At 29.0% G+C, this 25,696-nt stretch overlaps 3 protein-coding genes across 4 annotated transcripts; 1 reads left to right on the top strand and 2 right to left on the bottom strand.

Moving 5' to 3' along the window:
* Window positions 1-479: 479 nt before the first annotated feature.
* Window positions 480-1,688, bottom strand: LOC101491503 (epi-neemfruitin B 7-O-acetyltransferse L7AT-like). The gene has a single exon (XM_004511176.1). It carries the CDS (start codon window positions 1,686-1,688, stop codon window positions 480-482), a length of 1,209 nt encoding a protein of 402 aa, XP_004511233.1.
* Window positions 1,689-4,615: 2,927 nt separating this feature from the next.
* On the top strand, window positions 4,616-9,792 carry LOC101510977 (probable methyltransferase PMT2). 2 transcript variants are annotated; one of them, XM_004511150.4, is made up of 7 exons: window positions 4,616-4,790; window positions 5,599-6,250; window positions 6,636-6,846; window positions 6,938-7,232; window positions 7,685-8,056; window positions 8,429-8,506; window positions 9,069-9,792. In XM_004511150.4, the coding sequence occupies exons 2-7, from the start codon at window positions 5,606-5,608 to the stop codon at window positions 9,298-9,300; spliced, it is 1,833 nt and encodes a 610-aa protein (XP_004511207.1). In that variant the 5' UTR covers window positions 4,616-4,790; window positions 5,599-5,605; the 3' UTR covers window positions 9,301-9,792. The 2 variants fall into 2 exon arrangements, with proteins under 2 accessions (XP_004511207.1, XP_004511208.1); XM_004511151.4 differs by lacking the exon at window positions 4,616-4,790 and adding an exon at window positions 4,842-4,982.
* A 10,002-nt stretch (window positions 9,793-19,794) lies between these two features.
* Window positions 19,795-21,984, bottom strand: LOC101511503 (protein PHYTOCHROME KINASE SUBSTRATE 1). The gene has a single exon (XM_004511152.4). The coding sequence runs from the start codon at window positions 21,741-21,743 to the stop codon at window positions 20,394-20,396; it is 1,350 nt and encodes a 449-aa protein (XP_004511209.1). The 5' UTR covers window positions 21,744-21,984; the 3' UTR covers window positions 19,795-20,393.
* Between the last annotated feature and the right edge of the window lie 3,712 nt (window positions 21,985-25,696).

The following is a 25,696-nucleotide window of genomic DNA, read 5'->3' as shown; positions in this document are numbered from 1 at the left end:
AGTTGAAACTATGATGGTTGCATTTGATTGTCCAACTTTATGATGGATGGTTTACTATATAAAGTTTGATTGAAGTTATCTCCATAGTTTTGTTGAGGTAATGAGATATCTTAAATCTATTATTGTTTTAAAGGTGTTCAAAGCACAATGATTTTTTTGATTTTGAAATGTGAAAATACAAATTATAATCTTGATTTTGAATAGTATAATGAGACCGTTAGTTGTATTTGTTATGTGTCTTTGTCCAATTTATATTAGTTGGACTTATTTGTAAATAATTTATTGAATAAACAGAGATGAACATGCCCTTATTCTATTGTCAATTGAAATATAAAGTATTGTTTGGTTATGAAAGTTGATATTGGTTGTGAAATATAATATTGCAAATAGAAGGTTAGAAACTAAGAACCATTATACATATTGTTATTATTCCATAAAGTGACATGTGCATAGCACGTGTTTATTATTTTTTGGCATGTCTATACTAAGTTGAAATTAACATTGGGATTAAGCAATGCAAATTTGATGAATTCTTTATCATTTTCCAAAACATCTAAATGTTTCTCTGCCATTGTCATCCATGCCTCTATCCCCTCATATGTTTCCATCAACACAACAGTATTTGGAATAGTTTCTTTGGTACCACCTCTTTGACCCAACCATAAAGGTTTCCCCCAACCAAAATCCATCTCTTTAAATCCCATATTACCCCAACTTGTGAACACAAAAGAAATAGGATTTTTATTTTCCATTCTTTCAAGCATTAATTCACCACACTCCTCACTCCACATAAAACAAGGATCATTTTTCACTTTTAAAAACAATTCCTCATTAACTTTTCCAATTTCATCTTCTAAAATTCTAACCATATCAATAATATTAGTGTCCTTGTTGACATTCTCACAAACCATCATAGCTGGCCATAATAAATTTCCAATGGAATTTTGTAACAAAGTCTCTCCCATCCTTCTCCTCATATCCACAACATGTAAAACCACCACTTCCCTTTTACTCTCACTAACTAATAATTCCTTCATGCATGCTAAAATCATGTGTTTACATATAAATGAACATACTACCTTGTAACATGTAGGTTTTTTATTGATTCCATTATTTTGTGATTGTGACATTTCTTTCAATTCATTAATTGCTTTGTTATCAAACAAAAATCTTCTTGTGGTGCATTTGACTTCAATTTCTAAGCCTTTGTTAATATTCAACACACCGGCTCTTACACCAAAAGTGTTTCTTGGAGGAAAAGTAGAAGAAGCAATTGAGAAATTTGGTTTAAATATTTCATCAATTGACCCTTTACAAATTGAAGACCAAGTTTTCAAGAATAAACTACAAGAATATGCATCTAGTATTGTGTGGAGATTGCACAAACCAATAGCTATTCCTCCACATTTAAAAATGTTGACTTGGACTAAAATTTGAGGTAAGATTTTGTTGTAAGGGTGTGTCTTGTTTGGTTCACATGGAAGCAATTTGTTTAGTAATTCCAATTTTGGTGGTTTTAAGAACTCTTCCATTTCCATGTTTATTGATGATTCAATGTAAATTGCGCCATCATCGTTGCAATCGATCGAGAATATATCATTTCTTCTACCACCAAGAGGGTAGAAAATTGTTAGTGCCTTGGAGAGTGAATTCTTTAGTTGAGTTGAGAGGTTTGAGAATTCTTGCATGTCATTTGGTTTGTGATAAAATAGGATTAATGGAAAATAGGTATTTAGTTGAAAAACATCAAATAAACATAGTTTGTAGGTTCTGTGTTCGTTGGACGTGGGAGATGATGGTTTTATGTTTTCTATTGAAGAAATGTTGATTTCCATTGTTAAGAAGCTAGAGCTTACAAGAATTGTGTTCATCCTTGTGTGTTTATAAATTATTTGATTTGGTGAATGTTAAGAACGTTATCAAAGTAATTTTTTTTTAATAAAGAACGTTAAAAAATATTAGTTATTAATAAGCATTCATTTATATAGTTGATGTTATCACTCCATTTTATTAAACTGCTCTTATGATCAATACATAATACGTTATGAGTGGTACTTTTTTTGTGGATATATATTATGGGTAGTATATAATTGCAAATTTGCAATTAATTACATGAATAGACTAACAAAAACACTAACTATCTAACTTATTTATTTTCTTTAAAAACTTATCTTTGTTTATTCAATCACAAAAATTTGTCGGCGAATTATATGATGTTGGCATCACCACATTGGAAACACCTATTATAACCGAAAGAAAATGAAATTCTAGTCTTAATAAATTTTGATAATAATTCATATATATATAAGTGAATAATTTATCATTTATTATTTAATAAATATTTTTGAGTGGGTAAATAATCAAACCTAAATAAAAAGAATCAAGAGAATTGACTACTTGAATAGAGAGGTGCGTAATGACACCACAACATTTCGATATGTGGTTATGGCTCCCCTTAAAGTTGTATGGACCCTCTCAAAATGATTTTCAATCAAAGAGGATGCTAAATGGAAAAGATCCACAATCGAGGAATATCTAACAAATTTTTGTTCTGATACCTTACATATTAGGGTACAAGAGGAAGAATGTGAAAATTAACGTTGGAATTAACATTTGGTTGATTGGATGTCTTGCCAACCTATTTCAAGAAATAATAAAGGTCAAGAAATCAGGAATTCAAAGTGGGTAATAATCACACAAAAAGAAGAGATGTTACCTTGATTTGAAGATCACCAACTTTAGTGTTGAGATTAGTTTTTGAGGCATTGTGGGGAGTGGTATGAAGAGTGTGGGGGAGGTTTTTGGTATAGTAAAAACTATAGCTGGTAAATTAAATATGGGACGAGAAAGAAAATTTTGAATAACACCTATACCTTCGATTTTTTTCCTTATATCAGCTGACTTAGATTCAATTGGGGAATTCTTAAAATGTATGGGGGATTTTCAGGTTCTTTAATGTGAATAGTAGAAGACTTACATTCCTTTTTTTTGTTAGGTAGTTATTTGGCTAAATTAACAAGTGCAAGGATGATACCTACTAAGCAAGCTGAAAGAAACTTAGTTAGCCAAATTTTGGAAAAAGGGTTCGTTTCAAACTGATAAAGAGATGGCATACCCTTTTTAGATGTTGAAGCAAATGAAGCCTTGGAAGAAGCCCTTTTGTGAAGATATAGCTCTTTTTAGAAGCAACATTTGTTGAGTAGGGATAATTTCTTCTTGTCCTTTTTCTTCATTAACATAGAAAAAAGCTTTTTCACATACTTATCAATGTTCCTATAGGGAAATAGTAACTCTAGGTAGCTAGTTGTTGTAATAAGCATTTGCTACAAGACGACTAATGAAGAAGACCCAAATAAAGGAGTCAAACTTTATCTCATTCATCTAAGCAAGGATCAAAATTTCCTTGGCTGAATAACTTATATCCCAATTCAAAAATGATATTCAAGTTAGTCGACATGGCTTCTTCCCCAAGAAGAGGAAGATCGGGAATGGCTACCATGCCTAGAAGGGTAAGGGTAATCATGTCTAAAGGAAACACAAATACATTGGTGTTGGTAGACCAATAACCAAATAAAAGAATAAAAAAAAGCTCTATATTAAGAGGAATGTCATTACCTGATATTATTATCATGTCATAGTGATTACATTTCTTACAATCATATGTCTTACAACTTTTAGACTCTTTAACCATTGAACATAATTATTGAATGGATGGAGTCAACTCACTAGTTCACTATGCTTACCATCATTGTTGAATCGAGTGCAAGAAATAGAAAGGTCGTAGGACTTCATAGGGTCAATCTTATTGAAAATAAATAATTTTTTCTATGTTTGATGTGAATGGATGGATGTCCAAAAAATCAACCTAAAGAATCTTTAATATTTAAGTGTGTTCATTTGTACAAGAACAAGCAGCAATTGGTAAGGATTAGTAAGGATTTACATACCAACCAATTGAAGATGGATAAAAAAGCCTTCTTGTTTGGAAGAATTAAAATTCAAAGAGCATATCTATGACATTAACTATAGATTTCACACAAAATAGTTATTTCTAATAGTTTAAACCTATGAGACAACAAATATATTATTGCAAGTGCTGCTATATCTAGATTTACTCACTTGTCTTTTGATTATTTGCCTCTTTGTATTGTAAACTTTGTTTTATATAAATTTGATTTTGTTAAAAAAAAAAATATTATATTTATTCATTCGATCAGTTAAATTGAGAAATGACAAATTCAGCAATATATTTGACTATAATTATCATACACTCTTATTTAATCGGATTTGAATTAGTTGAACCACGATCGAAGTGGTTTATGAAAAAAAATTCTTCATTTTATTTTATCAATTTTACATTTTTTTAATACTTACTTAATGTCGGTTGGGTTTTTAAACATTATTATACTATAATCCTAATTTAAAATTGCCGGATCTCACTCTAAGAACAACAGAATAGGACAGAGAAACAACGTGTGTACATGATCTACATTTTTGTTTGTCCACTCCTACATTCAATTCATCTACCAATCAACTTACACTGTAAAATAAAAAAATAAAAAATAAAATTATAACAGTCTCAGAGATTTCCCAGCACCGCCAGCAGAACACACAGATTCATTCATTCATACCTTTTTCTTTTTAATAACACTTTTCCTTTTTTCCTTCTCATTTTTATTTATATATCATTACTGAAGCTAACTCATTTTATTGCTATTTTCCGTTCCTCTCACTGTGATACATGAAAAAAACATCATCATTGTTTTTTGGTCCCTCACAAAATAATTAAGGTAGTCTTTTCTTTTTTTTTGTTCTCTTTAACTATTCTCTCTTGAAAATCTCAGATCTCTCATCCATTGCTCAATCCCATCTTCATACAATCCTTAATAGATCTCAACTTTCGATCCATCATCTAAATTTTCTTCCTTTCCACCTTTTTTCTATGTCTTTCTGATTTTGCTTAATTTTTTTTGGGATCCAAGGTCGAGTTTTTATTTTTTTTATACGATTAATTTTTTGAGTTAAAGTTGTTTTTGTTTAGTTAGTTTTAATGGGTATTCATTAATTTTAATTTTTTGTGTGAAATTACGATGTTTTCTAAATAAATAGTTAGTTATTAGTTAAGGCTAGTTCCGTTAATCTATTGGGTTAGTTCAGATGTTTTTGTTTTTTCTATATCTTTTGTATTTTTATGTGTAGCATATGAAAGATTGTGCTTTTATTGTTGGATCACCAAGAGTGACACTGTTATGTAGATCTGAACCTAGTTTTACACTTTTCTATTTTCTTTTAATAGTATGCGTTATATATAGTAATTAATTATAATTTGATTGATGGTTGGAATTGAAAGTGAAAGTACATGATTTATATCAATTGTGGAAAGTGATTTGTTGATCCTTAGTTAGATAAGTTGTGTATGTGTATCATAAGCTTAGTAGTTTAGCTTTATTCATTTTGAAGAAAGTATGTTAATGTTTTCTATGACTTGAAATTTTGTGTTAGATCTTGAGTAGATGTTGTTGTAGATCATAATGTTAGAATTTGTTAGTATTATTATAACTTTAGTGATTCTGATTAAGAAATGATAATTTTTTTTAGGTTATAGATGGCAAAACCAAGTCATGCTGATAATAGAACTAGAAGTTCTGTGCAGATCTTTATAGTAGTTGGTTTGTGCTGTTTCTTTTATATATTGGGAGCATGGCAAAGAAGTGGTTTCGGAAAAGGTGATAGCATAGCATTAGAGATTACAAAGCATAATGCAGAATGTGATGTAGTTCCGAATTTAAGTTTTGATTCACACCATGCTGGAAAAGTTAGTCAAATCAATGAAGCTGATTCGAAAACTAAGGCGTTTAAACCATGCAAGGCTCGTTATACCGATTACACTCCTTGCCAAGATCAACGGCGTGCAATGACGTTTCCTAGAGAAAACATGAACTATAGAGAGAGACATTGTCCACCAGAGGAAGAGAAGTTGCATTGTATGATCCCGGCACCGAAAGGGTATGTAACGCCTTTTCCGTGGCCTAAGAGTAGGGATTATGTTCCTTATGCTAATGCACCTTACAAGAGTCTCACAGTTGAGAAGGCTATTCAGAATTGGATACAATATGAGGGGAATGTGTTTAGATTCCCTGGTGGTGGAACTCAATTTCCTCAAGGTGCTGATAAATATATCGATCAACTTGCATCTGTTGTACCTATCGATGATGGAACAGTGAGGACAGCGCTGGACACCGGTTGTGGGGTATGTTTATTTTATCTTTTTGGCTCTGTTTGGATAATTAATTTAATTAAGTGCTTATCATATAAGAGGTTATGCATAAGTTATTTCCACAAAGATAAAATAAAGTTGAACTATTTTCATATAAGTTATAAGATGTTTTCATAAGATATCATGGAGAGTTTATGGAAATAAGCTGAAAATAGCTTATGGACATGTCAAAAGTTGTTTTGATAAGCTCCACAAAATAGTTTCGCAAGTGGTTATGCTAGTAGATAAGCTCAAATAAACTAATTCTAACAGGAAAATTCCTGATGATTTTTGTTAAATCTCCTTTATCATTCTTGTAGATGTTAATTTGATAATTAGGTGCATTATTAGTATTAAGCTATGTATCCATATATGTTAGGTTGCTAGTTGGGGTGCGTATCTCTGGAGCAGAAATGTCGTTGCCATGTCGTTTGCACCGAGGGACTCTCACGAAGCACAAGTTCAATTTGCTCTTGAAAGGGGTGTACCTGCTGTTATTGGTGTTTTAGGAACCATAAAGTTGCCATATCCATCTCGAGCCTTCGACATGGCTCATTGTTCTCGATGTTTGATTCCATGGGGAGCAAATGGTGAGAAAATCACGTTTAATCTAAACAAAATCTTTCTAGCTGCATGTAAGAAGCACTATTTGAGATTATAATTTTGGTTTCTCATTTGCAGATGGAATGTATATGATGGAAGTTGATAGAGTTCTAAGGCCTGGTGGTTATTGGGTGCTTTCTGGTCCTCCAATCAATTGGAAGGTTAACTACAAAGCATGGCAGAGACCAAAGGAGGAACTCGAGGAAGAACAAAGAAATATTGAAGAGGTTGCTAAGAAACTTTGCTGGGAGAAGAAGTCTGAGAATGCTGAAATTGCCATTTGGCAAAAGACTACTAACTCCGAATCATGCCGTAGCAGACAAGACGATTCCAGTGTAGAATTTTGCAAATCCTCAGATCCCGATGATGTTTGGTATGTATCGCCCCTCCCTTTTCTGTTAATTAAATTAAATAATTAACATTTAGGACTTGTTTGGATTAACTTATTTGAGTTTAACTACTGACATAAACATTTGTGCGACTATTTGGAAGGGCTTATGGAAACAATGTATGACATGTTCATTAGCTGTTTTCAGTTTTTTTCTTTAAGCTCTTCAAGATAACTTATGAAAACAATTTATAGCGTATATGGAAATAGTTTTACTGCATTCTATCTTTTGTTACATAATAGCTTATACATAAACATTTGTATGATAAGCGTTTAATTAAGCTGTTTATCCAAATAAGGTCATAATTATTGATGCTCCTTTTATTTCTCTTTGCTATTAGATATTGACACTCTTGTTTGCATTGTATGGTATTGATATTGTCTCTATCGATTTTATGAATCCTATAAATATGGTTAACTTTGTTTTGTGGCTATAGGTATAAGAAAATGGAGGCCTGCATTACTCCGACTCCTAAAGTTTCCGATGGTGATCTTAAACCATTTCCAAGCAGGCTATATGCCATCCCTCCAAGAGTTTCTAGTGGCTCTATTCCCGGAGTTTCTTCTGAGAAATACCAGGATGATAACAAAACATGGAAAAAACATGTCAATGCTTACAAGAAAATTAACTCACTATTGGATTCCGGAAGATATCGCAACATTATGGATATGAATGCTGGTTTGGGTAGTTTTGCTGCAGCTATTCATTCATCAAAGTCATGGGTCATGAATGTTGTGCCCACGATAGCTGAGAAAAGTACTCTCGGTGTGATCTATGAGCGAGGACTGATTGGCATCTATCATGATTGGTATGGTTTCCTAACTATTTGTTCCTGTTCTATTCATATCAGATCTCGATCTAAGTATTGAAATATTTGTCGTGACTATAGAATTATTATTTGATAAATACTCAATCACCCAAAAGATGATGTGAAGTAGTCAGCCAAAATGTGTTCTTTCCTGAGCACTGACACAGACACGTCAACGCCGGTGATAGTTTGAGTAAATGACTTAATAAAATGTAATCACATGTATTGGTGTTGCGTCTGTGTAGGACACCCAACATGCCTTCAATCAGAAGTGTCATTGCTACAACTGATTATAACTGATCGTAGCCCGTAAATTGTTATCATCTATATCTCAATTTGTTTTTCTTATTTATTTGTTCCTTTTCATTCCAGGTGTGAAGCATTTTCCACATATCCAAGGACATATGACCTTATTCATGCCAATGGTCTCTTTAGTCTGTACCAGGATAAGTAAGTGTTTCTCTGGTCAATTGGTAATCCAATTATTCGTCTTGTTAAGTTTAATTTAGTTAAATATCGGCAATATAGTGTAGCAGTAATTGAACAAATTACTATTGTTTTGTGATACACTATTTAGCACAAAAGATGTGTCAAACAATGACTATAGCAGCGATGTAGCTGTATTGCGTAGCAGAATTTGAACAAACTGCTATTTTTATCGATCGGTGATTGACAACACTTGGGTTCAATTTCAAATTGAAGTAAAATATTATTCCATAGGCGTAGACAACTAACTTCGCCAGTATTGCAATGGGATCTGCATTGACCTTGTTTGTTGAGTCTCAGTCTCCAAACTGCTATATGGTTAAAAACAATTTTGACTTGTGCTTGAGTGTGTCAGTAAATAGAATGAAAAAAAAAAATCTACCTAAAGGATGGTTGAAAGTTGTATAGCACTACTAAAAAGTTTGTTAAAAAAAGACTAAAATACATATTAACAGAAATCCTTGTTTTTTTAGTTGTGTTCTTTCTTGTGCCTCAAGCATTTGTATGACAGTGTAATTGAATGCAGATGCAACACAGAAGACATTCTTCTCGAGATGGACCGAATTTTGCGACCAGAAGGCGCAGTAATAATCCGCGACGAAGTCGATGTGTTAATTAAGGTAAAGCAATTAATCAGTGGAATGAGATGGAATAGTAAATTGGTTGATCATGAAGATGGTCCTCTTGTTCCTGAGAAGGTACTAATTGCTGTTAAACAATATTGGGTTACTGATGGAAATTCCACATCAACAGAATAATCACTGAGAAAAACAAGTTGAAATTACAGTCCTAGCCTTAAACTGCCACTACCTTTTCTATTATACAATAGTCAAAGAGTTCAAATAGTTTGTCAATGGAATTTTGGCTTTAATTCATCATCAAAACTGTGTTAGAGAGAGGGGTTGCTTCAGCTTTATTCTACAAGTCATTTTTTGGTATTAAATTTAATTTACAGTGTAAAGAGTAGTAACCCCCTTCTCTCTGTTCCACTATCTCTCTAATAGTTTCTGTTCTGGACTGGACCAAGATCAGTTTCTTATTTATTTAAATGTTTTTGGTTTGTACCAAAAGAAAAATAGTTATGTTTGTAGCTACTTGATTGGTCAAATTGTATTGGTGATGATAACTTTTCAACATTTTGTAGACCCTAGGTTGCTATTCTTCATTTACACATTTTTAACAAGACTGTTCAGTGATTCAGCTTTGCCTTACCTAAGTTATGTTAAAAGAGTAAATTATAGTTTCCTTTATACTATCTCTAAATATTTTAAAGTTTGTATTTTCCTCTCCTATGACATGAATAGGTGTTAGAATTTAGTTTATTTTTATGTAAACACTTTAATTTGTGAATATTTTACATGAGAAATATAAATAAACATACCGTGGATCGCCTAATCAAAAACTTATACACTGTGTAATTATTCACCACATAGAGTTTGTCAGCTTAAATGTTGGAAATTGTTTTGAATTAAAAATTAATCAAAGCTATAGGTCTGTATTGCTTAACTATATTAGCTCTGAAGACTTTTAAGATAAGAATTGCCACATTAGAATTAAGATAAGACATCAACCAACTAATTTGAAATTAGAAGAGTCAAAGTAAAAAGAACAAAATCATCAATCAACTAATAATTTTTTATTTGTTTTGTTTCAATCAATTTTTTACAAACAAATTAATTTGAAGTAATTAATTATGATTTTAGACACTTGTTAATATGACTAATACAAATATACTAACTTACTAAAAATATGAAATAGTCTTGCCTGTAAAATGTTTATGTAAAAATGAGAAAAAAAGAAAATATTTATGTAAAATGTGGTACTATTGAACCTATTTAGTATTATAGAATGCAATACTAAGCTTCTCTTTAGAAAGGACAGTACCAATCTTTTGTGGCATGCAAATCCACAGTCATGATCACATCTATAAAATTTGTTTTAAGAGTGTTCTCCATTCTTTTTTCCACCCTGTTTTCAGCTACATCCAACTTCTCATACAATTAAGGCTTGAGAGATTGTTCAATGATTTTCTATCTTTTTTCTTCCACTTCTTTCCTTTACTGGTAAAGTCTATTAGTCTTTTAAACTTCACCTAATTTTAAACGTCTACTACTCAATTCCACTCGAGTGATCCCCAATATGACTAATAAAATTAATTAACATATCTAGTTTGATGGTGATCCTATAAAAAAAATATTAAACTTAACTAATTGATTGGTGACAATATATTAAACTTAACTAATTGATTGGTGACCATGAATTTGATGTTGCGGTGACTTCTTTAGTAACTTATTTTTTAGAAAACCATCTTAAAAAAATGATAGTTTATTTTAATTGTTTTTATTTTTATGTCGATAATATTATAAATACTAATTGTTTAACGCACATATTTGTTCTCTAAATGGTTTTTATAATAAATTATTATTAGTATATTATAATCATTCTTATTTTTATTTAGAAGATATAGAAAAATATTAATTTTATTAATTGATTAGCGAGAAACATTTATCCTTTATGTAAGTTGTACATTTCAAAGTCTTTAATTTAGTAAAAAAATGACTTCTTTAGTGACTCGTTTATAAAAAAATAACAAAAAAGAATTATAGTACTTTTATAATTGTTTTCATATTTATGTCAACAAAATTTTAAAAAATACTAATCTTAACTAAATCTTTGATGACAAACATTTGTCCTTATATGATTTCTATAATAAATTAGTATATTATATTTTTCTCATTTCTATGTAAAAGTTATACAAATATATCAAAATTAACTATTTAATTAATTGATTAATGACAAATATTTGTCACATGTATGAATTGTACGTTCAAAGGACCCCTTTAGTGACTCATTTTTAGAAAAAAACAACGTAAAATATTTATAATATGACGTTATGAAATTAATCAAAAATATGTCTACCAATGTATTAGAATTAGGGGTGGGAATAGGCCAGACCAAACCAGGCTTTGAAAGGCATGAGTCTGGCCTACGGTCTATCATAGGTTTTTTTTTTCGGTCTGACCTGACCTTTTTAAAAGTCTGGCCTGACCTGGAAACCTATTTAAAAGCCTTATTCATATTAAAATATTTAAATGCTCTACTCATACTACATGTTCTCCACGTACTAATATCAATGTATATATCTATATATATTAAACAAAAAATAACTTTTCTAACAAAATTATTTTAAAAAAATCTGAAGCAAACATCCTTTAAACCCTAAAAATGATTCTTGGTTTCAAATAGTAGAATTTTTTTTTTTTTTTTTTCTGAAACAAATGCACCAATTATTACCTCTCTAACAAATATGGAAGGACTACTGAGTTATTGACTAATTGAATGGATACCGAATATGAAACGACTACCAAATATGGAATGACTACCGAATATGGAATGACTACTGAGTGATTGTCTAATTGATAGAATTTAAAATAGGAAATAATATTATTAATATAATAATAAAAAATAACATTAATAAATAATTAAATATATATAGGTCGGTCTGTCAGGCCTAATAGGCTTCTTTATAAGCCTGAGCATGACCTATTTAAATAAATAGGCTTTAAAAATAGCCTGAGCCTAGTCTTTTGATTAAATAGGCCAGGTCAGGCCAGGCCATAAGCAGGTCAGGCCATAAGTAGGCCAGACCATAGGCCCCTGTCGGACGGCCTAGTCTATTCCCATCCCTAATTATAATATGCATCAAATCATCTAATCATTATTACCTTTGAAACACATCAATCACAACAAAACAATCACAAGGAAATGCAATGTTATGCATGAGCTTAGACTCTACTTCACAATGTGGTACCATTATAACTCTGAAGTACTTGGTTTAGAATTAGGGGTGGGAATAGGCCAGACCAAACCAGGCTTTGAAAGGCATGAGTCTGGCCTACGGTCTATCATAGGTTTTTTTTTTCGGTCTGACCTGACCTTTTTAAAAGTCTGGCCTGACCTGGAAACCTATTTAAAAGCCTTATTCATATTAAAATATTTAAATGCTCTACTCATACTACATGTTCTCCACGTACTAATATCAATGTATATATCTATATATATTAAACAAAAAATAACTTTTCTAACAAAATTATTTTAAAAAAATCTGAAGCAAACATCCTTTAAACCCTAAAAATGATTCTTGGTTTCAAATAGTAGAATTTTTTTTTTTTTTTTTTCTGAAACAAATGCACCAATTATTACCTCTCTAACAAATATGGAAGGACTACTGAGTTATTGACTAATTGAATGGATACCGAATATGAAACGACTACCAAATATGGAATGACTACCGAATATGGAATGACTACTGAGTGATTGTCTAATTGATAGAATTTAAAATAGGAAATAATATTATTAATATAATAATAAAAAATAACATTAATAAATAATTAAATATATATAGGTCGGTCTGTCAGGCCTAATAAGTTTTTTTATAAGCCTGATCCTGACCTATTTAAATAAATAGACTTTAAAAATAGTATGAGTCTAGCCTTTTTATTAAATAGGCCATGCCAGGCCAGACCATAAGTAGGCCAGACCATAGGCTCCTGTCAGACGACCTAGTCTATTCTCATCCCTAATTAGAATAGTAGAGACAAAGAAGAGAAAAATAGAATATTGCACATATTGTAACTTACAAGAATGATAAAAGGACATAGTATAATGTGCCACTAACATATAAAATAAAGAGCAAAACTAATTATTGATGAGAGTCATTTAGTCATAGGAGTAATAGACCATCAATGGAATATAAACACTTAGAGAGTTGGACATCCAACACCCCATTAAAGATATACCTCATTAAAATTTTATGAAAAAGAATAATAATTTGTAGAGAAAAATTTTAGTGAAAAAAAAAGAGAATAATATCTACTATTTATATTTATTCGTTAAAAATTTTACTAGAAAAATCTAGAGAAAAAAAACAACGGTGAAAGAAAAAAGAGTGTAGAATATATTCATTTTCCTCCCTAAACTTTTAAGACTATAAAGATCAATATTTTGTACCAGTAATTCAAAAAAAATTATTTGAGAGTAACTTTGTAGAAGGTACGTTAGGTTATCAAAAGAACGAATTTAGTACTATTTGAATCATTTATTTTCTAATATTTTATTGTGAGGATTAAACAAATAACCTACACATCTAAGGTAATAAAGTAAATATTTGATGATGAACTGACAACAAATAATATACCAAAATATGTATAATTAGTAAGGTACACTAAGGCCCTCAATTGAACTAAGATATGGTACTTTAAGATCAATAAATTCTACATCATTTTCTACAAATCTAAACTGATATTTGTTCACATCTAAAAAACTTTAGAACCATTGAAGTATACAACATATGTGATTTTCCCATATAGAATCATGTTATCACTTTTGCTATATAAGCTTTATGATTTACTCTAATAACCTTAGAACCATTGGAGTATACAACATATGTGATTTCCCCATATAGAATCATAGTTATCACTTTTGCTACATAAACTTTAAGATTTACAAAAATATTATTCTTTAAATACTCAATTTGTAATCGCAAAATAAATCTTGTCTTTTTTATATATTTTATTAGCCTTTCAAAAGTTCTAATAACATGTATATAACAAAAAAAAGTACCAATTATTATGAATTCATTTTCAAAATATTTTTTTAAAATGGAAAAAATGATGAATTCTTATGTCCTTTGTTTGGAAATATTCATTAAGAATATTATACAACATGCATAGATTATTTGAGTACATAAAGAGACTTATTCATTTCAATTAAGTCAACTCTTCAAGAGTATGAATTGTATGTTTCGCGAAAATTAAATCATTCGAAGAATTTCATATAATAATCATTATCAAGTGAGTGATACAAATACGTTGTAACACATCTTTCATATTGAATTGAATCGTTCAAGTGCTACTAAACTTAATTAGGTTCGAAAAAGTTATTGAATTCACTTCAAGTAAATATACATCTTCAATAATAAACTTTTATCATACTCTTGAATAACATATCAAACTTTATATATATATGTATTTCACCATTCTCATTTTCTTTTTGTACGAAATTTTAGTCATGGTTAATTAACTTCACATCTTCAGGTGCACGAACTTCAAGTCAAAAAACATTTTGTTTTGTAAGTGAGCTTAGTTTATGATCCTTATTATTATTGATAACATATAGTGTTATATTATATGCAAAAAAATTATCAATGTTGATTCCTTTCGATTTCATCATATTCAATTCATGACATAATTTATTGAGATATTTTTATTTTCATAATTTTAGGTACATGATAAGTTCATCTAAAACTAAAAAATGTCAAATTACTCTTTTGTAATATTCACATCCTCACTTGAGTCATCTTATTTTTTAGTTCCATTCTTGTTCGATGATTCTTATCTATGGAACAAAAAATATATCACCCTTCATGAATGGATGAGACTTATTTATAGTGATACATATTGTCCAACATGAACTTCAATTTTGATAGGAGCATTATTAACTTCAATATTTGTGGTATTTTCAATTTTTGAATTATTAATGCTTATAAATAACTGATATTTTTTTGTTGCAGAATGTCTTTTAAGTATCATATTTCTTGTGGACACGGGTAAGAACCATATTTTCACCTTAAATATTTTTTTTTAGTCTAGTTAGATTATGGTAAATGGCTAACAATGAATGATGTTTTCTTAGTTTGCAGTACTCTTTTGAGCGAACAAGTTGTTTCAATGAAATTCTCCTTTGCAATAAAATGAATATCATACTTAAAATTATATTTATTATGATCAAAGCGTTACCACCATAATTATGTGGATCAAAACTTCAAGCCATATTGGAAAAAATGACTCTAGATATCACAAGAAGACATTCTGTTATCCAATGAGGAAATCCTCTTGTTCAAGTCTCAGACAAATATTTTTGGTTTGGTTGCCAAATTTACTACTTCATCTTATCCGTTTTGTCTTGTTTCAGGTAAATACTTCGTTAAATAATGTGTTAAAAAGATAAATTTCTTGGCGACCCGAGCTTACAATTCTTTTAATTCATTTTATATTATTTAAAATATTTTGATGGATGTGGAATTAAACAACTAACAACAAATGCAGTAGGAATTCTAGTTTCATCAAACCCTTTTGACCCCTTGCCTCCCTCTTCTCCATTGTCTTCATCTTCTGTCAACTCAATTAAATTTCTCATGGCATCATAAACCAAGAGGTTTGTAGTAAATGAATTAAACCCTCCTCAAGGCCACCTTAGAAGATGCTTTGAAATCTCCACTCCTTGCAAGATATTCTTGGACATTTTGAGCAAGAGCCAAAAACATGGGTTCATCCCTGAGTCTCTCGACGTACTCACGTGTACGAGAATCTAGCTCCTAAAAAACTCTATTTAGAATAACATAGGATTTTTAGAGGAAGTTCCAGACAAAGTCGGTACATAATATTCAGAGAAAGTTTCAGACAAAATTAACATAGAATGTTCAAAGAAAGTTCCAAACAAAGTTAGCACAAAATATTCAGAGGAAATTTCAAACATAATTAACATAGAATGTTCAGAGGAAGTTCCAGACATAATCAACAGAGAAATTTCCAGATAAAATTAACATAGAATGTTCATAGGATGTTCCAGACAAAGTCAACACATAATATTTAGAGGAAGATCTAGACATAATTAACATAGAATGTTCAAAGGAAGTTTCAGACAAAGTCAACACATATTATTCAGAGGAAGTTCCAAACAGAATTAACATAGAATGTTCAAAGGAAGTTCCAGGCAGAGTCAACAGAAAATATTCAGAAGAAATTCTAGACATAATTAACATAGAAAGTTCAGAGACCAGATACAACAGTTAACACCAAACAATCCACAAACGTTCAACACTCAATCTTTCAATTCAATAGCAAACCAGAATTAATATAACATACATACAAAATGAATGATTTCTTTCGCGAAAGGAGCTAAACCAACGAAGGTGTTGGACTGACGTTCCTTGTCTTAGTCAGCGACAAAATCACTACAATGCTTTGTTGTTCGTAAATTAGGTTTTCTTTTCTTTCTTAATTCTAGACTGATAAATTTTGTTTTTTATAACCCCCAAAAAATGTATTATTTGAGTCATCTAAATTTCACTCATAACGATATTTTTATAAATTTCCTTTTTAAAGTTGTAGTAGCCCGACCCATAGCCCATTGGTCCGGGCCTATTTTTAATCATGCTAAACAGTTTGGGCCTTAAAGACTCGTTCGTTTTTTTACCACATTTTATATGGTCCAAATTTTAGTAATATGTGAGTCAAATGACTCAGTCTATTTGATCGGTCTCATTTTGACAGTTCTACTCATATCCAGTAAAGTGAAGTGTCTAGTTTGAATTAATTAGTATTTGTGGATTACCCCAATAGTGCACTGCCTTTATCTAAGGATCTTCTTACTCATAATCCCCTCAAAGTCTCCTTCAGTGTATGTAACAATAATTCTTATCAACAACACCGTTAGAAGCACACATCTCATATATGCGCCTACCATATCATCATCAACACATTAATCGATCACATCAAGTCCCAAATAACTAGCTATCACTTACTAAGTAATTACCGGTTATAACTTATCAATCATCTTAATTAAAATTATTTAACATGAACTAACTCTTATTATTAATTATTACCTATACTAATCTTATTAATTAGTCTCTCAGTCCCTAAATATAAACATTTTGATAAAAATTTATCTCTAAATATAAATTTATTTTTAAATTAATGTCTTTTTTAAATAAATCTTAATTAATACCACTATGTATCTCAAAATATAAAAAGTCAAAATTAACTACATACAAATATAAAAGATATTTTAAGTATGCATATACATAAAATAGACACATTAATTACACTATTAATTTTTTTTAATAAAAGTAAAATATGTAATAAATATTTATATTTATGGACGAAGTGAGTAAATGTAATTAATCATTCTATCTTAATTTAATCTAATCAATTTTATTTTTAACTTTAAATAATTTATCCTTTTCTAATTAACTTATCATCTATTACTTGTCTAATCCAATCGATTATTCTACACTTAGACGCTTTCTATTTTATTGTTTTAGGTAAAAAAATAAATCTAAATCAATTACTTATTTAATCTAATCGATTAATTATACATACTCCATTAATCGGAGTACTTTATCTATTAATTCTAGACATGGACCACACTTAAAGTTAATTCTGAATTTTCTGATCACCTAATCAAATACCATATTCAACTAATTAATTCACTTAAGAATATCACTTAACCTTATTGATTAATCAGTTCATCCTATGAAGATATCATGAGAGATGGTCTAATTCAATTATCCTAAAAAAGGGGGTACTGACCAATATAGCACAAGCAATATTATTACCTTGATGGACCACCATATTTAAGAGGTGGTTTGGAATTGAATGCATAAGAGAAAATTCCTTGGTGCTAATATTTTGGTGTCACGATGGTTAGTTGTGTGTCACTGTAACGACATTCTATCCATAAGGCAATTTGAATGTTCTCTATTGGACAGCTGTGTGATATATAACCTCGTCATTACTACTCTTAATGTCATCAATGGAGGAATGATTGTAACACATATATGGGATTTTAGCTGTTACTATCAATTAATTAAATGAGTCCCCAACATGAGTTTATCCATTGCAGAAGAGAAAAAAAAATTAATTTTATTTTTTTATCAAAGAAAAAAAATTACTAGTCAAGCATATATAGTGTATTTAGTTGAGAAATTCTTTTAAAAGATTTAAATATTTTAGGGGAATTTTCATATCTTTTGATATAAATTATGTTGTTTGGATAATAAAGTGATTTCATGAGTTTTTAGGGTTCAATTTTAATTCTTGTAAAATAAAAATACAATTTTCAATTCATACGAAATTATGATACATGCAGTTTTGGTCTCTATTTTTAAGTTAATATATATTTTTGAATGAATTTTTGGAAGCATGCATGTTTACATCATTATAAAAAGTTCATCCAATTAAAAAATGAGTTCAAATTTGATTTCTAAATCCATATTTTTGAAATTTTTATCTTAAGTTTTTTACATCTTAAAAGTTTCTATTTAATTCATCTCAAGTTAAAAAGTTCTATTTTTTTTTTTAATAAATTTTTTATAATGTTTTGAACTTGTTTGTAAAAAATCACTAAATTTTTTTATTATAAAAGAACGATTAAACATGTTTCATTTTAGTATGGACTACAATTGATTGCTGCATAATTTGCAGAGACTAAAAGTAATATTTTTTATTTTTATAGGAATTGAAATTGAAATGTTGAAATTTTATAGGGACTAAAAACATATTTAGTTCTATTTTTTAAAAGTTAAATTTAGAAAATTTCAAATACCCACTTAAAAATTAAGAATTTCAAATTCCCTCTTTACTTTATAATTAATGAATCTTAAAATGGTCTCTATTATTTTTTCAAATTTACAATTTTGAGACTATATGTTTCAAAATTTACACATTAGTCCTTATAATTTTTCATTTTTTGCAATTTTATCACTAAAATTTTGCAAAATAGGCCTCCAACTTATGCAAAATTTGAATTTTGACCAAAATTTAATTTTCATATTAGCCTAAAAACTTTTAAAAATAGCCAACTTTAATCAAGCAATTGCTCAATCCAAACAAAATAGTTTATAAAAGAAGGAAATGCAATTAAAACATTTGAATGAAATAGAATCATAAAATAAAAAATTTGATTACAATAAATATTAAATACAGTTATATAATGATCATTAAATAACTAATATAATCAACTTGCAATTAACCATTAGTTACTTGCAACTACTTTTAACAACAATTAAAACTAATTCCAACAAGTTTCTCCTTTATAAAATAAACGAATGATAAAACGTTGTTAGAATTAATAAAATTATTCAATGAAATATTATTTGATGGTTACTCAAGGTGCTGCTTTCATTTTTGTCGTGTTTGAAATATTCAATACACTATTTCAAATAGCCGACAATAGTAAGGGCACACCATTTTAAAAGTAAAAAAGAAACGGTTGATAAAAGTCCAAACTAAATGAACTTTCCTACTTTGTGTTGTTCTCATTTTAGTACACCAATAAATGGACAAATTAATATCCAACACGGTGCATAAAAAGAAAACCACACAATACTGAAAAGACATTTTTGTAATGCATTCACAATATGAGGCCACCTTTAACTTCCACTTCTTGATATAAGACCAAAAGTATCATAACAAAGCATACGTTTAATTAACTTTTTTAACCAAAAACCAACATTGCTGAACACAAACATAAGATAATATCAAATCCAACAAGAAATTACAACAACGTTATTATCACACAAAAAAACACTTACTTTTTGAGGTGGCATTGCAACTTTACAAGCTATATCTCTTTCTCTTTTCCACTATCCTAATATCATAATGCAAATATTCAAAATAAATAAATAAATAATCTCAGTCAATATTTATAACAACAGTAAATTTAACATTATCACACCATCTCACCATAACTTTAACAAAAACTATATTAAATACAATAAAAACAACAAACTAGTATAATTAACTAACTAGTATAACTAACAATTAACTAGTCTGTGTTAGTTAATTATTAGTTAGACTAATTAGTTTAAGTAACTAGTGTGACTAACATTGTATCTAATAAATTATATTTTAGAACTTCAACAAAATTATAACATAAAATTATTGTGTCATTCTGATTTAGTCAAATTCACTGTGAGAAAATCTAAAGCTATTAGTAAAATGTATAGTAATTTTGAAGCATGTGGTGAGTTAGAGGCCTGCAATTGTGGTGTGGTATAAACATGTTGTTGCTATCCATGCCTTTTTGCAGCAAGATTTGTCTCTCCTGGAAACCTTGCCACCATAGAATTTATATTGTTTCTATTAGCAATATTTGGACTTAAACTTGATTTTTCATATGTTATGAAGGCATCACCAACAACTTTAACAGCTTTATGGCTCTTGCATCCCAACAAGATGCCGGGCCGCCGCCTCGGTATCTCCCTACTCACCTTTGTTTTTCCATTTGAGGAATTCAATGGTGTCCTTATTGGAGTTCTTATGGTAAATTCAGACATTTGATCTTCACAATCTATGCTTGCAGTTACCACACTCCATTCTATGCTTGCCTCGCTCGGCGCGTAGCAATTTGGGCTAACGCAACTTGAAGTAGCATCTGATGTTTGTCTGGTAAGAAAAGTAGTGTGGGATTTTCCTTTGATACTCTCAATCTCAAACAAATCTGAACTTGCATCGCTAGCTGCATCATCAACATCATAGTTTGAATCAATTTCTTCCACCATTTTTGGAAATACTAACCTTTTATCAATACTCAATGAACTTCTTTTGCTATTCAATATTGGTTTTGGAGAGCCAAACACTTCCAATGATTTTCTTGGTGTATTTTCTTCATCTAGTGGACTCTGCATTTTCACAAGATGGTTTCTTGTGTTACAAGCCAAACTATTTTTTTGAAAGTAAACATCTTTATTATTATTGATGAAGATTTCAGAACTTGGCTTGCTTATTTTTTTAACTGAAACATCATCTAGACCAAGATTGAATATCTTTTTTGGTTTTGTTTTGCTATGAACTGCACCATAATTTCTAAAACTTATTTTACCTTCATGGTCATTGATATCAACAGAATTTTTATCAGAACAAGAACATTTGAAACCAAGATTATATAGAACACTCTTATTAGCTTGCACTTTTTCTTTGTTAGAATTTCTAAGTCCACTCTTTAAGAGTGCATTTTGGCTGTTCCATGTTGACACAGAACCGATACTTGAAGTTCCATACTCATCAACTTTGTACTTTCTTGTTTCTATAGCCATTTTTTCATCTCTTTGAGGAAGGTACTTTGTTGCAGCTCTTGAAGTTTCAACCTCTCTTCTGTTGAAGTATTTTTCAGCACCAAATACTCCAATTTCTCCACTATCTTCTGTCTTTTCCACTTGGGAAAGAGGAGATTTTGTTGGGTTGATAAAGGGGTTGATTATTTGGCTTGATTCACCAAGCTTTAATATAAAGTTACCTTCCTTGTTGGTCAAGTAAGGAGAAAAAATGGCATCATGGTGGTGATTGTTGTTCTTGTTTTCAGAGTTTAAAGTTTGAATTTGATGGAGGGTGTTTTTGGAACTGGAAGATAAAGTGAACATAGTTGATGGAAATTATGTTGAGTACAAAACAAAAAGATAAAATGGAAAAAAACAGAACTTGTTTGATTAATAATAGGCAAGAGGACAAAAAAGAGTTGAAATTATGACAAGTTTAAGCACAAAAGGAAAGAAAAGTATGGATCAATTTGTTTAGGTATTTAAGGAGAAAACTTGAAAGGAAAACTTATGTGATGAAATGGATAAAGATGAAAAAAAAATGAAAATGGATAAGAGAGCATGTAAAGTGAAAATGGATGAGTAGTGTAGTAAGGAGTAGCAGTATATATAGGCCAGTAGAGTATGCAAGATGTTGAGTATGTAGGGACATGTGCTTTTATCCTTATTGACACTTGATCATAGTTTTCAGGTGGATTTAATTCTGATATACTGTTTTTTATTAATTATTAATCCTCTTCTTATTAATATGAATTAGAACATATTTATTAAGTAATTTGGATAGAAAGTTGAACTAGAAAACCTTATAGTCTCCTTTAAAAATTACAATAATATTACTTGTGGGATGGGTTCAATTAAAACGGATGCCTAAATTTAACGGGTTTGAAAGGTACCTACGAATGCAGGTTATGTTGTCATTCCTAACCATAAATTTCGTTTTTGAATTGTTTATGAATTCTTATTCCTATCTTTCTTTTTCTCGAATATAAATTGTTCATTGTTTGATAAATACACTTACTAAGGAACATGACCAACATTCTTAAATAAGTTCAAATAAATTTCATTCAATTTGTAGTGGCATAAGAGGTATCGAACTTGCATCCACGACAAAGATGGGTAGGGATGACAATGAATAGGGTTTGGGTAGGGTACTATAGTACCCGTCTCCATACCCGCAATTTAAAAAAATACTTATACCCTTTTGGGTATTAACTTTAATACACGTACCGTTATCCTCTTAGTATCTAAGTGCTCGTACCCATACCTACTACATGCGCTTTAACTAAAAAGATCGATAAATAAATGATATTGTTGTGATTAAATTTAAAAATTATCTAAATATCTTAAATCCAATCATAAAGTATTATAAACCAAAATATTTTCTAACTCAAAATATTTCAAATGAACACTTGTTACAATTCACATTCAAATATCCATAATAATATTTTATGAAGTTGCAAGTCTTACGACAATATTATTCGAGATTTGTAAAAACAATTGATAGGAAGTTGCAAGTATAATTATAAAGTCACGATTAATAAGATATAACTATTAATTATAAAGTCACAACTATTTACCTATTCATTATAATCAAATTCTTAAGAAGTTTGCAAACATTTATCTTTCAATTATAAATATTTAGTGGTCTAATTATATTAATAAATGTTAAAATATAAAAGAAAATAATTAATTAAATTAAACATTAATATAATAAATAAATAAATAAATAATATATTTATATAAGTGCGGGTGCGGGACGGGGTGAGTACTATAGTACCCGTCTCCATACCCGCAATTTAAAAAAATACTTATACCCTTTTGGGTATTAACTTTAATACACGTACCGTTATCCTCTTAGTATCTAAGTGCTCGTACCCATACCTACTACATGCGCTTTAACTAAAAAGATCGATAAATAAATGATATTGTTGTGATTAAATTTAAAAATTATCTAAATATCTTAAATCCAATCATAAAGTATTATAAACCAAAATATTTTCTAACTCAAAATATTTCAAATGAACACTTGTTACAATTCACATTCAAATATCCATAATAATATTTTATGAAGTTGCAAGTCTTACGACAATATTATTCGAGATTTGTAAAAACAATTGATAGGAAGTTGCAAGTATAATTATAAAGTCACGATTAATAAGATATAACTATTAATTATAAAGTCACAACTATTTACCTATTCATTATAATCAAATTCTTAAGAAGTTTGCAAACATTTATCTTTCAATTATAAATATTTAGTGGTCTAATTATATTAATAAATGTTAAAATATAAAAGAAAATAATTAATTAAATTAAACATTAATATAATAAATAAATAAATAAATAATATATTTATATAAGTGCGGGTGCGGGACGGGGTGAGTACTATAGTATCCGTACCAACACCTATATCCGCTTAATTTTACGGGTAATTACCCATCCCCATGCCCATACTCATACTCATTATGTGGGTTTTTACCCTGCCCATTATGGATTATTTTTGCGGGTACCACTGAATCTTGATCTAACTGTCATCTATAAAAATGAGTGTTTAGACCCATTTTCTTAGCCAAAATGAGTGTTTAGACCCATTTTCTTAGCCAAATGTTGCAACCCAAGAGTCCCATAATAAATATTTCACTTCAGTGAGTATTTAATTTTTATAAAAGTGTAAAGGTTTAAATATATAATTGATTTTTGTAACTACGTTTTTTGTTTTAATTTATTTTTTTATCTCCGTAAAATTGTTTTCTTATAAAATTGATTTTTATTGAAATTGATACATGTATCTTCTTATATTGCTAATAATTGAGGGGATAAAATCAAATACTATAAATATTATATGGACTAATTCTATTAAAAACTAATTATACAAGGATTAAAACAAAAGTGTAAGGATAAAAAACAAACAACAAAAAATTAGTAAGGACCAAAATCAAACAAAAAATTTACAGGAACTAAAACCAAAAATTATATAATTGTAAGGACCAATCAAATATGTAAGCCAATTAAAAATTTCGTTATTAGTCCATGTAATTTTTTTTTACTATTTTTAGTCCTTGTTGGAACATCAATATATATTTTTTAATAGTTTCTTTTGTTAGCATATTTAAAATTTATAAAAAAAAAAAATCCACAAAAAATTATCTCAAAACTTTATTTTTTATGATTATATTTTTGTTACTTTTATTATCTTGATTTTATATTGTTAAGAAAATTCATATTTAATTTAACTCAAGTTAATAAATTCAAAATTTTTGCAAAGAAACATTTTTATAATGTTCTAAATATGCTAGACAAAAATTATTTAAAATTTTAAAAATTTTAAAACGATTAACCATATTTCTTTCCTGCATCGACTAAAACTCTTTGTAGAACAATTTCTTTTGCAATAAAAAAAAGTAAAAATGTATTTAAGGAAGCTGAAATTAATTCAATGAGTTAGGAGAAAAATGGGCACTCTCCTTTAGGGATTTTTACCCTTTTTATATTTTAAAGTCTCCTTATAATGGATGACTAATACAATATTGGCTACACTATTATTTTATTCTTTAAAAATATAGGACGTTGTTATTTTAGTCTTATACTCAATAAAAAAATCTAAATTAATTATCTAATCATTAAAATAGTCTCTGAAAAATACAATTTACTATCATATAAGTTCTTAAAAGATACAATTCACTATCAAAATAATCTAAAACTATTATAATATTATAAATTAAATTGACTAATATTTTAATGATTCGATGGTTTATTTAAAATTTTCAACTGAGTCAGAGACTGAAATGACAATGTCATATATTTTTAAAAATTAAAATTGTAGTTTACTTTATAATCTTTGTGGTTTATTATAAGCTCTTTTTGAAATTTTCACATATATTAAAAAAAATATAAAATATTTAAAATATTTAGTTTGTACATAAATATTTTTAAAGTATCTTTTTATGTTTGAACTAACGTGCAAACAGATACTGATGTGTATGTTTGTCCTGTTTTCTCGAAAGAAAGCCACAGTAGACATTCATCAAGGCAAAATTTATATTTTATTATTATTTTTATTTTAACCAATATATTTATAATTCAAAATTGAATTATCATTAGTTTAGATTTGATTTGTTAAGATTGATTTAAGGATTAGATTAGAGAAGATCTAAAATTCAAAGAATTAAATTTGATTTAAATTTGAAATAAAACTAAAATCAATTATTTGATTAGATAAAAAATAATAAATAAAATAGTTTAAATGAAGAGTGAAATTTGAAGAAAAAAGATATATC

The sequence above is a fragment of the Cicer arietinum genome, chromosome 7, assembly GCF_000331145.2.
Source record: "Cicer arietinum cultivar CDC Frontier isolate Library 1 chromosome 7, Cicar.CDCFrontier_v2.0, whole genome shotgun sequence".
NCBI classification, from domain to species: domain Eukaryota; kingdom Viridiplantae; phylum Streptophyta; class Magnoliopsida; order Fabales; family Fabaceae; genus Cicer; species Cicer arietinum.
Note: the sequence above shows the minus strand (reverse complement) of the source record. Positions and strands in the feature narration are given on the sequence as shown.

Excerpts from the sequence above, each read along its gene's own strand:
- LOC101511503 (XM_004511152.4), bottom strand. The coding sequence starts at position 21,743 with ATGTTCACTTTATCTTCCAGTTCCAAAAACACCCTCCATCAAATTCAA.
- LOC101491503 (XM_004511176.1), bottom strand. The coding sequence starts at position 1,688 with ATGCAAGAATTCTCAAACCTCTCAACTCAACTAAAGAATTCACTCTCC.
- LOC101510977 (XM_004511150.4), top strand. The coding sequence starts at position 5,606 with ATGGCAAAACCAAGTCATGCTGATAATAGAACTAGAAGTTCTGTGCAG. Across the intron at positions 6,251-6,635 it reads CGCTGGACACCGGTTGTGGG|GTTGCTAGTTGGGGTGCGTA; the intron begins GTATGTTTATTT and ends CATATATGTTAG. Across the intron at positions 7,233-7,684 it reads TCAGATCCCGATGATGTTTG|GTATAAGAAAATGGAGGCCT; the intron begins GTATGTATCGCC and ends TTGTGGCTATAG.